This window comes from Pteropus medius, unplaced genomic scaffold (genome assembly GCF_902729225.1).
Source record: "Pteropus medius unplaced genomic scaffold, Ma_sr-lr_union100, whole genome shotgun sequence".
NCBI lineage: Eukaryota > Metazoa > Chordata > Mammalia > Chiroptera > Pteropodidae > Pteropus > Pteropus medius.
Window position 1 is genome coordinate 19,433,462 of NW_024342467.1, and position 14,101 is coordinate 19,447,562.

General features: G+C 32.7%; 1 protein-coding gene across 2 annotated transcripts in view; it reads right to left on the reverse strand.

The window, feature by feature from the left end:
• Positions 1 to 14,101, reverse strand: part of DPY19L2 (dpy-19 like 2) — a 74,556-nt gene that overhangs the window by 33,604 nt on the left and 26,851 nt on the right. For both annotated transcript variants that reach the window (XM_039862736.1, XM_039862735.1), the window contains exons 7-12: positions 14,007 to 14,064; positions 12,376 to 12,467; positions 10,194 to 10,293; positions 6,341 to 6,418; positions 5,462 to 5,548; positions 2,457 to 2,516 (exon numbers count right to left, since the gene is read on the reverse strand). In XM_039862736.1, coding sequence (XP_039718670.1) covers positions 2,457 to 2,516; positions 5,462 to 5,548; positions 6,341 to 6,418; positions 10,194 to 10,293; positions 12,376 to 12,467; positions 14,007 to 14,064 — 475 coding nt within the window. The remainder of the gene's footprint in view (positions 1 to 2,456; positions 2,517 to 5,461; positions 5,549 to 6,340; positions 6,419 to 10,193; positions 10,294 to 12,375; positions 12,468 to 14,006; positions 14,065 to 14,101) is intronic.

Here is a 14,101-nt window from a genome sequence, read left to right on the forward strand (position 1 = left end):
TTTCTGTTATTTACTTTCTTTGTTTAATGTGTTAGCTCAGATCTGTAATAAAATGTGAAGAAACATATTTATCTTGATATTTATTTTAAGTGGACCACTCCAAACACCTGATCTGCAAGACTAACGAATGTTGAAGAATTTCATTGGGTTAAGAAAACCCCCTGCTATTTCTACTGTGCTAAGAGTTTTTATCATAGATGGGGGTTCAAATTTATCAAATTCATGTTTTGCATCTAATGAGATATCATAAGGTATTTTTCTACTTTATTCTGTTAGTATGATAAATTACACTCACAGATATTCCAGAAACATCTTTGCATTCCTGGGATAAACCCAATTCGATTAGAATACACACACACACACACACACACACACACACACACGTGTGTGTATGTATGCATGCATGCATGTATGTACATATTACGGCTGTTCTTGAGTTCTAATTCTTTTCTTTTATATTTTTATATCCATAAAATATTTTTAACCTAGGTAGAATTTTAAATCTATGTTCATGAGTAAGAATAGCCTTTCTCATACTGTCTTTGCCTGATCTTAGTATCTAGCTTTAGATTACCAATGAGGTTGTTTCTCATAAGGATTCTCATCTTTTATGACACAGAGTTCCTGTTGGTGTGTTTGAGTAAATTTCAGCATGAGCTCAATTTATTAATTACCCAGCAACCAAAAACCAGATCTTTCATTAAGAACTAAATTTACTCCTACTAAAGAAAAGTATAAAGAAAACCACCTAAGTCTAAAAGTATTTTGTTCAGGTTTCATGTTATAAATACTTATCTTTGCTATAGATGCATAGAAGCTAAAAAGTGAATATTTAATATCTAGGAAGACAAAAATAAAATTCTTCCAGCTTACCACATGATGGTAAAGAATATTAAAAATAGATTTTAAAAGTCAATCATAAGTGACAATTTTTATGTATTGTTTTACAGCCATTCAATATTAAAAAATAAGAACTTCCTTGTTTTCAAATTTTTCAATTATATAGAGTAAGATATATAATATAATCTTTATTCTACTACCATGAAAGAATTACTTGAAGAACTAAAACAGGTGTTTTTGGAAGAAAAAGTGTTAGTTCACAAAATACCTATGCTTTTTGGTTTTGACTGTTTAAAAAAAAAAAAGACTATAAAAAAGGCAGAATATCTTTTGCATTGTTTAGATGACTACCATGATTTGTTTCTCCCTTTTGCAAAAGACTGACTATATCAATTATAGCAGTTTCGAAACAAGCTGAATATTCATTATATCTTGACTTTCCTCTCCTTAGAAGTTTCTTTGAAATTCTTGAGTTGAAAGTTTATGTTAACTTTCATTTTTTCCAGTCTAAAACTGAAAATATTTAAAACAATAAGTTTTCCTCTGACCACAGCTTTGGCAGAATTCCCTAAATATCTATAGACTCTGTTCTATTTTTTAATAGTTTGTAATTGAAATTTTGACTTTCTTTTGAGCTCAGTTATTAAATGAAAATCTTTAAATTCTCCACTGATTTGTTTAATCTTTTTTGAAAAACAATCATTACCATTTTTTCTGAAGTAAAAAAATCATATATCAGAAAGGTCATGTCAATAACTTAAGCGTACAAACATTTCTACATTTTCGCCATAAAGAATGGGAAAATGCCTCAAGCCACGAGAAACTGGCAATTAATCTCATTTTTTTTCTTGTGTATTCTGAGCAGAAACCTACTTACCTTACTAAAACTTTTCCAGTTTTGCCTAATCAATATGCAATATGTAATCACATAGATCTTCAATATGACGGCTTTATATTTTAATAGAAATAAATCAAAGACCCGGAGAAAAAGAGAGAATGTCATCTGCTGATATTATGATGATTAGTAACTGCAGTGCCTATGGAATGATATACTTATTTTACCTGGAAACAAAACCCACAAACATAAAGGTGCAACGGGCCATCCACTGTATATGTGGGAATAAGCCAAACAAAGATCAGGCAGTGTTTAAGATGAAACAGTAAGAGGCTGGGAGATCATAAGGAAAATGTTAAAAGGACAAAAATACTAGAGTCTAGAGTTGGAAGCAGAAGGGAAAATAGATAATGGATGGATGTAGAGAGAAGAAAACAGGAAAGTGGGGACAGAACTACAAATCTAGTTCTTTTGAAGAGAAGATTAGTAAATGTAAAGAGAGGAACTCAAGGTAAATAGAAATAAATGTTAAAAGCAACATAGTCAGGGTATAGTGGAAGGAAAAGCAAAGGAAGAAAGGCCTGAGGGTGGTACTCAAATCAATGAGTGGAGTTCTTAAAAATGACTTGTAGATGTTACTAAGGCCTATTTCCCACCTTAAGCGAGTAGCTATTTATAAGATTTACTAACTCTAAATCAGTCGATTTTGAAGTATATTACCTTATTTAGTTTATAGAAATAACGAGTCTGAAGAAATTGTATTAAAAATGTTGAATCTTACCCAAAAGTTGAGTTCAGATACTCCCAGTCTTTGAATTTTATATCTCTTTAGAATTATCACCTAAAAGACATATTATACAATATGAAACAAACAAAATTAACATTTATATTTTATACGAATTATACGTTTCAAAAATTACACTGTCACCCACTTCTATCTTGGCTACTACCAGCCATTTTCCTTCTTAATTGTTGATTTTTCAAATCTGAACATGGTAAAATTTCCTTGGGGTGAGAGCTCAATGTTTTGTGTGCTAAGAAGTTGCCCCCAGAATCAAGTTAATTCCTCACCGAGTTACTTGGGATGTTTTATGCAGGGCAACTTCTCTGAGGAGGTAGGTAGTGTGTGGGTGGTGTCTCCATGTAAGTGTATATGTAAGTTACCCAATCAAATTAGTGGTCTAAGTTAACATGAAAATCCTCTCACACCAAACTCCTAAATATTTTTAAATGTTTTTAAAAGTCTAACTGAACTTTTAAGAAAAAGAAAGAACTTCCCAGATGCCAGAGAAAAAAAAGAGATTATAACTATGTGCTGATATTAAAAAGAAGGGCAGTAGAAAAGGGCTTAGAACTATGAAAGGTAAGAAATTGGGACTGAGACCCATGTACAAAGCCAGTGTCCTCAAAAACCATACCGTCAGTGTTACGAATGGAATGTTTAAGGCCCCCGCCAAATTCAGGTGTTGAAAGTCTAACCTCCAATGCGAAATACCAGGGGAGAACCTTTGGGAGTTAACTGGATTCCTAATGAATAGGATTAGAACCCTTATAAGAGATCATCATAAGATTGATGATCTCTCTCTCTCTCTCTACCATGTGAGGATACAGTGAAAGCATGTGTCTACGAATAAAAAAGAGAGCCCTTGCCAAGAACCTACACGGCTGGCACTTTGATCTTGAACTTCCCAGCCTCTAGAAATGTGAGAAATAACCCACCCAGTCTATGGTAGTTTCATTATAGCAGCACCTCTAGCTCCCATTTCCAGTGCCCTTCATTTATGTAGAGCCATAGTGACATCTAGCACATTCCTTCCATCTGAAGGACCTCCTTTAACATTTCTTTTAATGCAAATCTAGTCACGAAGTCTTTATTTTGCCTTCATATTTGAAACATGTTTGCTAGGTATAGAATTGCAGATTGACAGTATTTTTCCTTCAAGTATTTAAAAAATGTTGCTTGACTGTCTAGCTGCTTGCATTTTTTTCTTATGAAAAATCTGATTTTGTTCTTCTATATTTAACATGTCTTATTTATTTGGTCTTCTCTTTATGATGAAAATGAGTTAATCATTTTCATCAAATTTTCACCAAAAAAATCTGGCCATTATTTCTTCAAGTATTTTTCTACTTCTTCCCAACTTCACTCATTGAGACATATACTTTACTTTTCCTATGTGAACTGTAAATGAGGGACTGGGATAACACTATTTTGCAATCCCTGGAGAATTAATGAACCTAGTCCTAAGCATTGATGGCTGCTATTATAAAAAAAGAGGTACTATCATGTGCCTCCTGATGCTAAAGGGATCAAACCTTAACCTGTCCTAGTTTTGAATCAACTATTAACATAAATACAGAAGACAAAGGAAGATGTAAAGCTATACCATGAGAATTCAAAGAGCAAAATCTAAACCACATAATCCACTATATGTTCAATGACCCAGACAATGAAAAAATACATTTCGTGGGCATGGAAAGAGGCAGATATATAGAAAACCTGTATAAAAATAGAAAGTTAAGCGATTAAACTAGGAGTGATTACAAGAGTCAAGGCAGTCATTGTTGTTTGAGAGGATGGTTGGAAAAGTTCTGATTTGGACTTGATGGTAGTTTAAGTATATTTGCCAAATAACAAATAACTAAGTACTTATTAGTACTAGTCAGTACTGTCAGCACGTAAAAAATTTGTTTTATACAGTCATTCTGTATCTGTGTATATTTCAAAATAAAATAATTTTCCTAAAAAGAGGTGGATGAGCACACTATTACAAGTCCACTACCTTATAACGCTGAAAAACTCTGACAAAATGTTGAAAAGAAAAAACCCTAGGTTTTTTTTTAGAGAGAGATAGAGGAGGGGAAAAAAAGTGGAAAGCGAAAATGTTAAAACATAAGAGCAAGCCAAAAAGATTCAATCAATGCACCATACATAGAAAAGTGCTATAATCTGATATTACTGTGGTTCGTATCATTTCTAATCATTGTAGAGAGAGCACATCCCAGAAATATTCCATTATAGGTTTTAGTTTATGAATATCAGAAGTGTGACTATAAAGTAATAAAACTAATTTACTGAACCATCGTTCCAAATATATATCTAAATGAGTTAGTCAATGAAAGTCAGTCACATGAGGAGACTATACACTTATTCCAATTATGTTGCCATTGCTCAAAACAGTTTAGAACTTCTTTGTCTAAACTACCTTCAAACATAATTTAGTTATGGGTGCAAGAAAATAGGTCTTATTACTTTAATGTCACACCATATTTTGATCCAGATCTGTAGTACCCAGCCCAATCACCCACCTTATTCACAAGACTTTAGTCGTTTCCAAAAATCAAATCCACCCTTGAAAGACGAAGATTTGCCACCACTGAGGATATTCAAAAGAATGTGCCACAGTCTGTGAAGGCAATTCAGAGGAGTTCCAAAAATGTTTTTGAGCAATGGCAGTGTCACTGCAATAAGGATTTAGCCTACTGAAGTGACTCAGAAGGAAATAACTAATTTTTATCATAAATTACAGCATATTTTAAAAGTAAATCTTACTATCTTATAATTGTTTTTGAAAATATTTACTTGGGCATTGCCTTAAAAAGTAGACTTTGTACTACATTTTTTTCAAGGATGAAACAGAGAATAGGTGTTATTTGGGAAAAACTTTTTCATGTGAATAATAATCAGGAAAGGGCCCTATTTATTCTTCTAAACTTGTATCAGGTGTATTAAACCTGCTATTTGACAGGTTAAAGAAAATCTTCTTGAGCCTAACAGACACTTACCCATGTCATTAACAAAGATGAAGAATAATAAGAAGATAAATACATTGGATTTCCAAACATCAACACAAAACAAAGGAGAACTGAAATCTGAAAATTGAAGAAAAGAAATGCATGTTTTATTATTATTAGATATATAGCATAATGCATACTTTGTCTATAGGCATACAGAGATTTCTAATACAAAATTTATTTGTATAAATAAGATTAATAAATAGATCTTGGCCATTTGATAATAGAACTTCAACACACTGATAGGTTCTAACTATTTTCAACACCATAAATTCTATATGAGGAATTTAATTTCTTCTATCTGCTACTTGGTATAAATGAAGTGGGAACAAAATATTATTTCTATTAATTCAATAATGAAGTGATATAATGATAAAGAGTTATAAGTATTAATTTTTAATCTTATATTTGTTGGACTACTTGAGGATTTCTATCATCAACGAAGCTTCATTTTAAGATGTTATCTAGAAGATATTTATTTTTATGTACTTAGGGAGATGTATTTAGAAACTAAGATTAAAACAAAAATGCAAAAATATAAAATTTACAGAGTGCTATGCTCATGCACAATGTTATAAATTTCAGGTCTGAGAGAGAAAAGGCAGTTTCAAAAATAGCGACAACAATAATAAATAAAGCATAAAAATAAAAAAGTTTCAGAGTGAAAGACCATCTATACTATAGTCGAAAGGATATGTGATAATATGGTATCTATAATGCACATTTCCTGTTTTCCTTCTACATAGTATCAAAATCATATGTATTAAATGCTACCTGAGAGAAGGGACCCCATAAAACAGAATAAATTCTATTTCATAAACCCTGAGATCTTATTTTAATATTTGACTAATAAATACAAAAAAATGTTACCATGTTCGTATAAATGATCTTCTGAAATTTGCTTGGCTCAATGTACCCCACGATGTACATGGGAAACAATGAGGCTATCTGAAATAAAAAAAAAAAAAATACAAAAAAAAAAGCCAAAGTGAATACGAATGTAGACAACAAACACTTCATTACTCATAAGCAAAGTGAATGTAAGGGGAGAGTTTCATTTCTAATAATGATAGCTGAAGTAATTTCAACCACCTTTTTATTGAGAACTAGAATAGCTAGGGAGAATAATTGTGTTAAGCCACAGATTAATAACAAGGCAAAAAAGTATTAGGTAGCTAAAACCAGAGAAAAGATGGAAATCTGCAGGGATGAGCATGACATTTTGAATCACTTTTCTCCCAAAAGCGTCCACCAATTCCAACGGTAGCAGGCGCCTGCGAGTTGAGTGAGATTGTCACAGATGCAGCAGGGAGGGCAAACGTAGGAGATCCCTGATAAATCCTGAGGCTTCAAAGGAGTATACTGTATAACAGAATCAGAAATCAAGCAGCCTCCAGGAAAGTTAAAGCCCACCTTTGAAGTATCTCATTCTCTGGTTGCATGAGGGTGATTCAAGATTGTTAGTACCTTTATTTGTCTGCTGGAAGCAAATTTAACCTTCTCTGGAAGATGCAAATATCAACCTCGTCTCAAATTAACTATACAGTTGTTCATGTACAATGTTCAACGTCATAACAAAACTAACTACATATAAGACAAGATAAGAAATTATCGCAAACACAACAGAATCAGATACATAAAGAATCTAGTTCAGGAGTCAGCAAACTTTTTTATGTAAAAAGCCAGATAATTATTACGTTACACTTTGTGGGCCACATATAGCCTCTATTGTATACCATAAGTCTTCACTTAACATCGTCGATAGGTTCTGTGACTTTAAGCAAAACGACATATAATGAAAACAATTTTACCATAGGCTAATTGATATAAACAAGAGGTAAGTTCTTATGGAATCTCATCAATGTTATAATAAAGCAAAATTGAATGAAATGACATTATTCAAGGACCTGATGATTATTCTTGTATTTTTTTAAACGATACTTTAAAAATGTAAAAACCACTCCTAGTTCGCAAGTCATTCAAAAACGTATCTGGGATCATGAGACATAGACCTTACATTTAACAAGTGCAGGGAAGTAACAGGTAGAATTGGAAATTCCAGGAGACAACTGGACACCGTAAAGAAAGAACCAAATTGAAAATGTACAACTAGATATTTCAATGACCGATATTAAGAAGTCAAAGATGAGTTTAACAGCAGTTTAAACATAGTCAGACAAAGAAGTGACAAACTGAAAGATAAGTCAGAAGAAAATATCTAAAAGAAAGCATAAAATGACAAAGGGATGAAAAATATATGAAAGAACATGAGAGATATAGAGCATATAATATAAAGATCTAATATATTTTACTTTACATCTCAGAAAGGGATAAGAAAATTAAGTAAAAACTATATTTAAAGAGATTTTATCTGAGAAGTTCCCCAAATTTATATAAGAAATTAAGCACTGATTCACAAACTATTACAAACCCCCAGCAAGGGATAAGTTAAAACAAACAAACCTGACCACACTTAAGCATATCATTGTAAAAACTGCTCAAAGCAAAGAGAAAACTCTTAAAAAGAGATAACCGATTTTAAGACTGACTATAAAGCTGCAATAATCAAAACAGCATGGTATTGGCGAAATAACAGACAGTTGATCAATGGAATAAAATAGAGTGCAGAAACAGATCCGCACAGTTACAGGCAACCGAGCTTTGGTAAAGGAGCAAAGGTAATTCAATGGAGAACGACAGTCTTTTTAACAAATAGTGCTGGAACACTCGGACATCCATGCACAAAATAATGAATCTAGGTCTCCTAGATGTTATACATTTCAAAAAAATCAACTCAAAATGTGTCTTAGCCTTAAATGTAGAACATAAACTACAAAAGTTCTAAAAGATAACACAGGAGAAAATTTAGGTGAACTTGTTTGAGGATGAGTTTTTAGATATAACATCAAAAGCAGGATCCATGAAAGAAAAAAATGACAAATTAGAATTCTTTATAATTAAAAACTTCAGCTCTGCAAAAGACACTATTAAGGAAATTACAAGGCAAGCCAGAAACTGCAAGAAAATCCTTGCAAAACCCATATCTGACCAAGGTCTGGTATGCAAAATATACTAAGAACTCTTAATAGAACTACCATATGATCGAGCGACCCCACCTTTGGGTATGTATACAAAGAAAATGAAAATAATATCGAAGAGACATCTGCACTTCCATGCTTACTGCATTATTCACAATAGCCAAGTGTCTGTTAATGAATGAATAAAGAAGGTGTGATATAGGTATATGAATTTTATTCAGCCATGAGAATAAAGGCAATCAACACATGGTGGACCTTGAGGGCATTATGCTAAGTGAGAATAGTTAGACAGCGGAAGACAAATACTGTATGATCTCACTTATAAAGACTCTGAAAAAGTCTAACTGGTAGAAACAGAGAGTCAAATGGTGGTGACTAGCGGCTGGGGACTGGGGGAATACGAGAAATGCTGTTTAAGGACACACATTTGCAACTAGATGAGTAAGTTCAGGAGATCTAATGCACAACATACTGATTATAGTCAGAACTGTATTATATACTTTAAAGTTGCTAAGAGATTAGCTCTTAAATGTTCTCACCACAAGAAAGAAATAATAATTATGTGACCTGATATCTGGCGGTAATCATATCACAATATAACAATGTATAATCAACAGGCTGTACATTTTAAACTTAAATAATGTGATATGTCAATTATATCTCAATTAAAAAGAAAAAAAAAAGAACACTAAAAGCCTAGCACACCTTTTGAGTGGGTAGAAATCGTTAAAGCAATATCAAAATTACCATAGAGCTATTTAAACAGTTTCATCAGCACCGCTGGATTACTAAATCTGCTTGTCACAGGATGTGATACGCATGAGAAATCTATTATGCTAGGGTGGCATGTGCAAATAATAAAAAACAGAAAATTTCTGTGTCATACCTGAAAGGACCAATTATAAGGAAGTAAAGCAGAGGGAATATTTTAAACAAGCTTTAAACATGCAGCACCAATTAAGTCGAGGTTATAATTTCATTATTTTTAGACAAATGACAGCACAAGCCTTCATGGCAGAATTTCTCACTGCCAATAAAGAACATAATTATTATCAGTGTTTATTTGCCAGCTAGAAAGGAGTTCTAATGGGAAATCTTAATACTATGAAATTTCATCAAAATCGACTTCTTACTCTCTGCTTCCCCAGCTCAGTTTCTTACTATTAATTACTTAGTTGTTTGGGGAACAGGATATGGTCTCAATTAACTTAAGTAATATCATGATTAAAGATCTGAGAAATGGTGTCCTGTGCGATTCTGCTCTTCAGACAAAAAGTCAATATTTAACTGGATTAAGCAGAAACTCCCTACCATGAAGAGTAGAAATGGCTCTTATTATGTTGTATAGCTTGGCACCCAAAATAATCTGTACGGTAAAAGAAAATCTACAGGCAGATTTATAACGATCATTTCAAATACCTACAAGAAAAATCGTGAATTTAAATAATAGGAAAAAGTCTTTTGCTTGTTGACCATTAATATCTGCCTAACTAACCAATACACTAACAGAATGTAGAATTATATAGTTGTTGTTGTTTTCTTAAATCACACATACACGTAAACTTTATAATTACTCCATATATTGAAAATCTATTAGGGCACAAATATAATCACATTTTAAAATGTATATAGAAACAACCAAGTACACCTTGCATTAAACTTAGACTAGTTTAAAATCATCTTACCTGTGTAAAAAGTATAAACTGAGCAAACTGCCACGGAAGCATAAAGGCGACATTGGAGAGACACAGTGCCATAAAATGCCTTCTATTATTGTTCGAGGTCCTTAAGGGAGAGAATTGACACCCATCAGTTCTACCATAAAAGCAGCCTATTACACTAAGCAAAAGAGGCCAATCGCCAAATGACCAAACCTAATGATCCCCTTATCTTTAAGATGACAAAATACAGTTAACTTTTAAAAGCTCATTAAAATAACTTAAAATACTATTTGGACTATACGAATGCTCAGCATAAAACAACCAATATTAGAGCTTTAAATAAAATACGATACCTAGTTTATCAGTAAATAAAATATTTTAAACAAAAAATTTTATTTTCCTCTAACCAAGCATGACATTAGAAATTTAACACTCCAGCAAGAAGGTCAGAAAATGGAATGGGAATGGACTCTTCACACCTCAAGATGTTTACCCCATGTGAGCAGCAGCATCTTTTATATACTACTGTTTTTATGTTTTGAAAAGCAGCAGAGAGAAGTATTACTGCTGGCAAAGTAATAAATTAACAAGTATGAGGAAGTTTTAAAAAAGATTTTAAATGACTTAAAAAGCATAATTATGGAATGCAGTCAAACTACTGCAAATTAAAGTTTAAAATGCCCATTCTACAATTATGAAACATATCAGCAACTAACACCTTTTACCACAGAAGACTTTAGTATCTTTTAGAATACAAAAAGAGAAATGCAAACATTTTGCATAAATAATAATGCTATATTTTTTGCAAAGGTTATACTGGATTTTGATAAATCCTTGTACTATGGTACATAAATTTTCAAAAGCAAGATTTTAAATGTTCATATCGTTTAACAATATATATTCACAAAATATATTCATTAAGTACTCAAGTTATTTTATATTTATCAAACGAAATTACTTTTGTTAAAGGTACAGAATATATACAGCATATGCATTCAAGGATATAATCCTAAATGTTCTAATCAACACATTTCATTCCATGAAACCCTGACTCTTCAGACTAATATCATTTCAGAAAATAAAAAATAAGAAGTAAACCATCTTTATAGGAGTTTAGGTGGGAATATTTGAGAGAAAGTAAAGCGCAGGGCAAAGATATCAAAATCTGAATGGAGAACAGAGTCCCAAATCCAAATTCAACCCCAAAATAAACTTATCACGTAGGAAACAAATCAGGAGTTAGTCTGTTCCTTTCTCGGGGTTGGTAGCCACCCAGCAGGCCACTATTTACCTTCAAGCTAACATACAAGAGCTTTAAACATTGCCGGACAGCACGCTAAGTGGTCTGTGGTTCAAGAGATAAATACGGCAAGGTCCCTGTTTCCAGTGGTATTTTAATATATTGAGTATATGTGCAGACATTTGCGCATGTGTGTGTGATTAACAGATTTTTTTAAGAAAGACTTGTAAACAAGTGATTTCGATCTGACAGGTCCTATAAGTGAAGTGTGAGGTTCCTGGGAGTTCGGAGAAGATGGTGATCACTATTTCCTTCAGTGAGAGAGTTCACTAACATTTACGAAACTTATTTCTAGGATATTTATGGCATTCTGCTATTTTTTGTTGTCGCTGTTTTCTAGACTTCTTCAGTTTCTGAGGCTTATAAAATTAATTCCAACAACAACAAAAAAAAGAAAAGTAAAAGTGTCCAAGAAAAGTGGCTGAGATGAAACTGGTCAAACTGCTAGAAACATCAGTTGTTCAGAAATTTTCCTAAATATATGAATATATATACTCCTGACCTAGCATTTTCCAAATTCATTGTGCATAGGAGACTTTTTTTCATGGAATATACATTAATGCTCCACCAAAACCACAGACTGGAAAAGAATGAGTCAGAGGACATAAGCTTTGAGGGGGGAAAAAAAAGTTTCTTAAAAACATTTGAATCTTTACCAAGTGCATATGTACACTTATATTCTGATTCATTAAAACAAAATGTATTTATCTAAAACCTGTAGCCTAGACTCCAAAGAGGAAAACAATTTTACATAGTATTTTAGATTATTTTCTTAACCAGATATTCAATCTATTTTAAAAGTAACTTTTAAAAAAGCACCTAAATGTGGTAATTATAATATGTTGAAGTATATTTTAAGAAATGTAACTTATATTTATTTAGATTTGTCTCATAAACAAAAATTACCTGAGTATTAAAGTTAAAACAAACATCTGAAGTACAAGAAATGGATATGAAAAACTTTCCCGGAGAGGCGGTGTCCACATCACGCGAGTAGCCTGAAGTCAATAAAAAGCTTACTTCACTTTACGTTCCATTGGAATAAACATTATTAATCTAAAAATCATGCATGGGCTGGTTTTAATCATGTTCATACTAGGCTCGTTCCCTTCTGAATGCCTCACATAGCTTCTCAGTTTTTGGAATTCTCTTTCCAGGCACATAGCCATTAGGTAGAGAGCCGCTAACTAGCAAGTCCAGAGAGAAGTGAAAGATACATCCGGCCACACGTTAGGAAACAGGAAGGACAAACAAGATGGTGGGTACAGGAAGGACAAACAAGATGGTGGGTACAGGAACAGTCAGGATTCTGGGTCTGAAAAACCGGACTTACATTTCAGCTCTGCAGTGACAACCCTGGCGTCCCAAGGCTTTGAGATGTATACATGCCCCCCAAAATATCTAAACAAATGTCATCTAGGACATTCACAAACTCCAAGAGGGTTTATAGAAGATGAATTTAATTAGACACACATTACAGATAATTAAGATTTGTCTCTGAATTTGTGAAGTAGACCTTTGAAAGAGTTAACTATACATTTCTAAAATAACTAAAAGTATTTGGGAATCACTAATGTGTTGCTTATAATAAAAGTGTTAATTAAATTTTTGTATAGACTTTAAAACTACTTATAAGACATGAGTGGGAATATTATAGAAGTTTCATATCAAGAATTCTAAAATTCTAAAAAGAGTTTAAACTCTAGCAAGAGTCTTAAAAGTTATTGCTCCTCTTCCAAGCAACCAACATTATAAGCCTTGTAAGATGAATTATGGTATATATAAAAAAAGTCAAGTCTTAAAGCCACTCGTCTGGCATACTTCAAAGTAAAGTCTTTGTCTTTACATCAACACGTGGGTGAATGACGATGCATTTGTTTGCTTTAATATATTTATGATATCCATGCATAATTTTTATGATTCCCTTGTCTAACAGATTTTTTTAAATTAACGAACTATCTACCTTTCACAATAGCAATGAAAAAAGATTCTAATCTAAATAAGCTGTGCCATATTACATATTTTGCTTCCAAAAACTGGCAGATTCTCTCACTTTTCACTGTAATCAGCCTTGGCATCGAGCAGAGCGTGGCACATACGATGTACTCGGTATTTCGTTGGGTGAATTTATCCTATTGTACATAAGTTTCTTGAGCTCTTTTATAGTGGCCCATGTCACAGGGGGCTGAATTATTAAGTTAATTTCTATTTTAATTCAGCATTTTGTTACTGAAAAGGCAACATGATGTAACAGAAAGAATTGAGGCTTTAGAGCCAGATAGATGTCAAATGGGAAACCCGGCTTCGTCATGTAGTGAATGTGAAATCTTGGCTAAGTAACTTAACCTCTCTAAATTTCAATGTCATAGCTTCTACTGTGAGGATTACAACCACCTCCCATACGTGTTTGACAGGAGTAAATGAGATAATGCATATAAAGTGCCTCAACTCAACAAGCACAGAATTTCCTTTTTCTACCAAAAAGGTTCCTATACAGCCCCTTCTATTTCTTAAAAATTACTTTCTAGAAAACAAACCTCTCCATGGTTGAAAAAGTAGCATAATACTGTAATTAGACCTCCAAGTTGAGTCCCACTGTAAAAACAAATAAGTATATAATCATAATTCATAC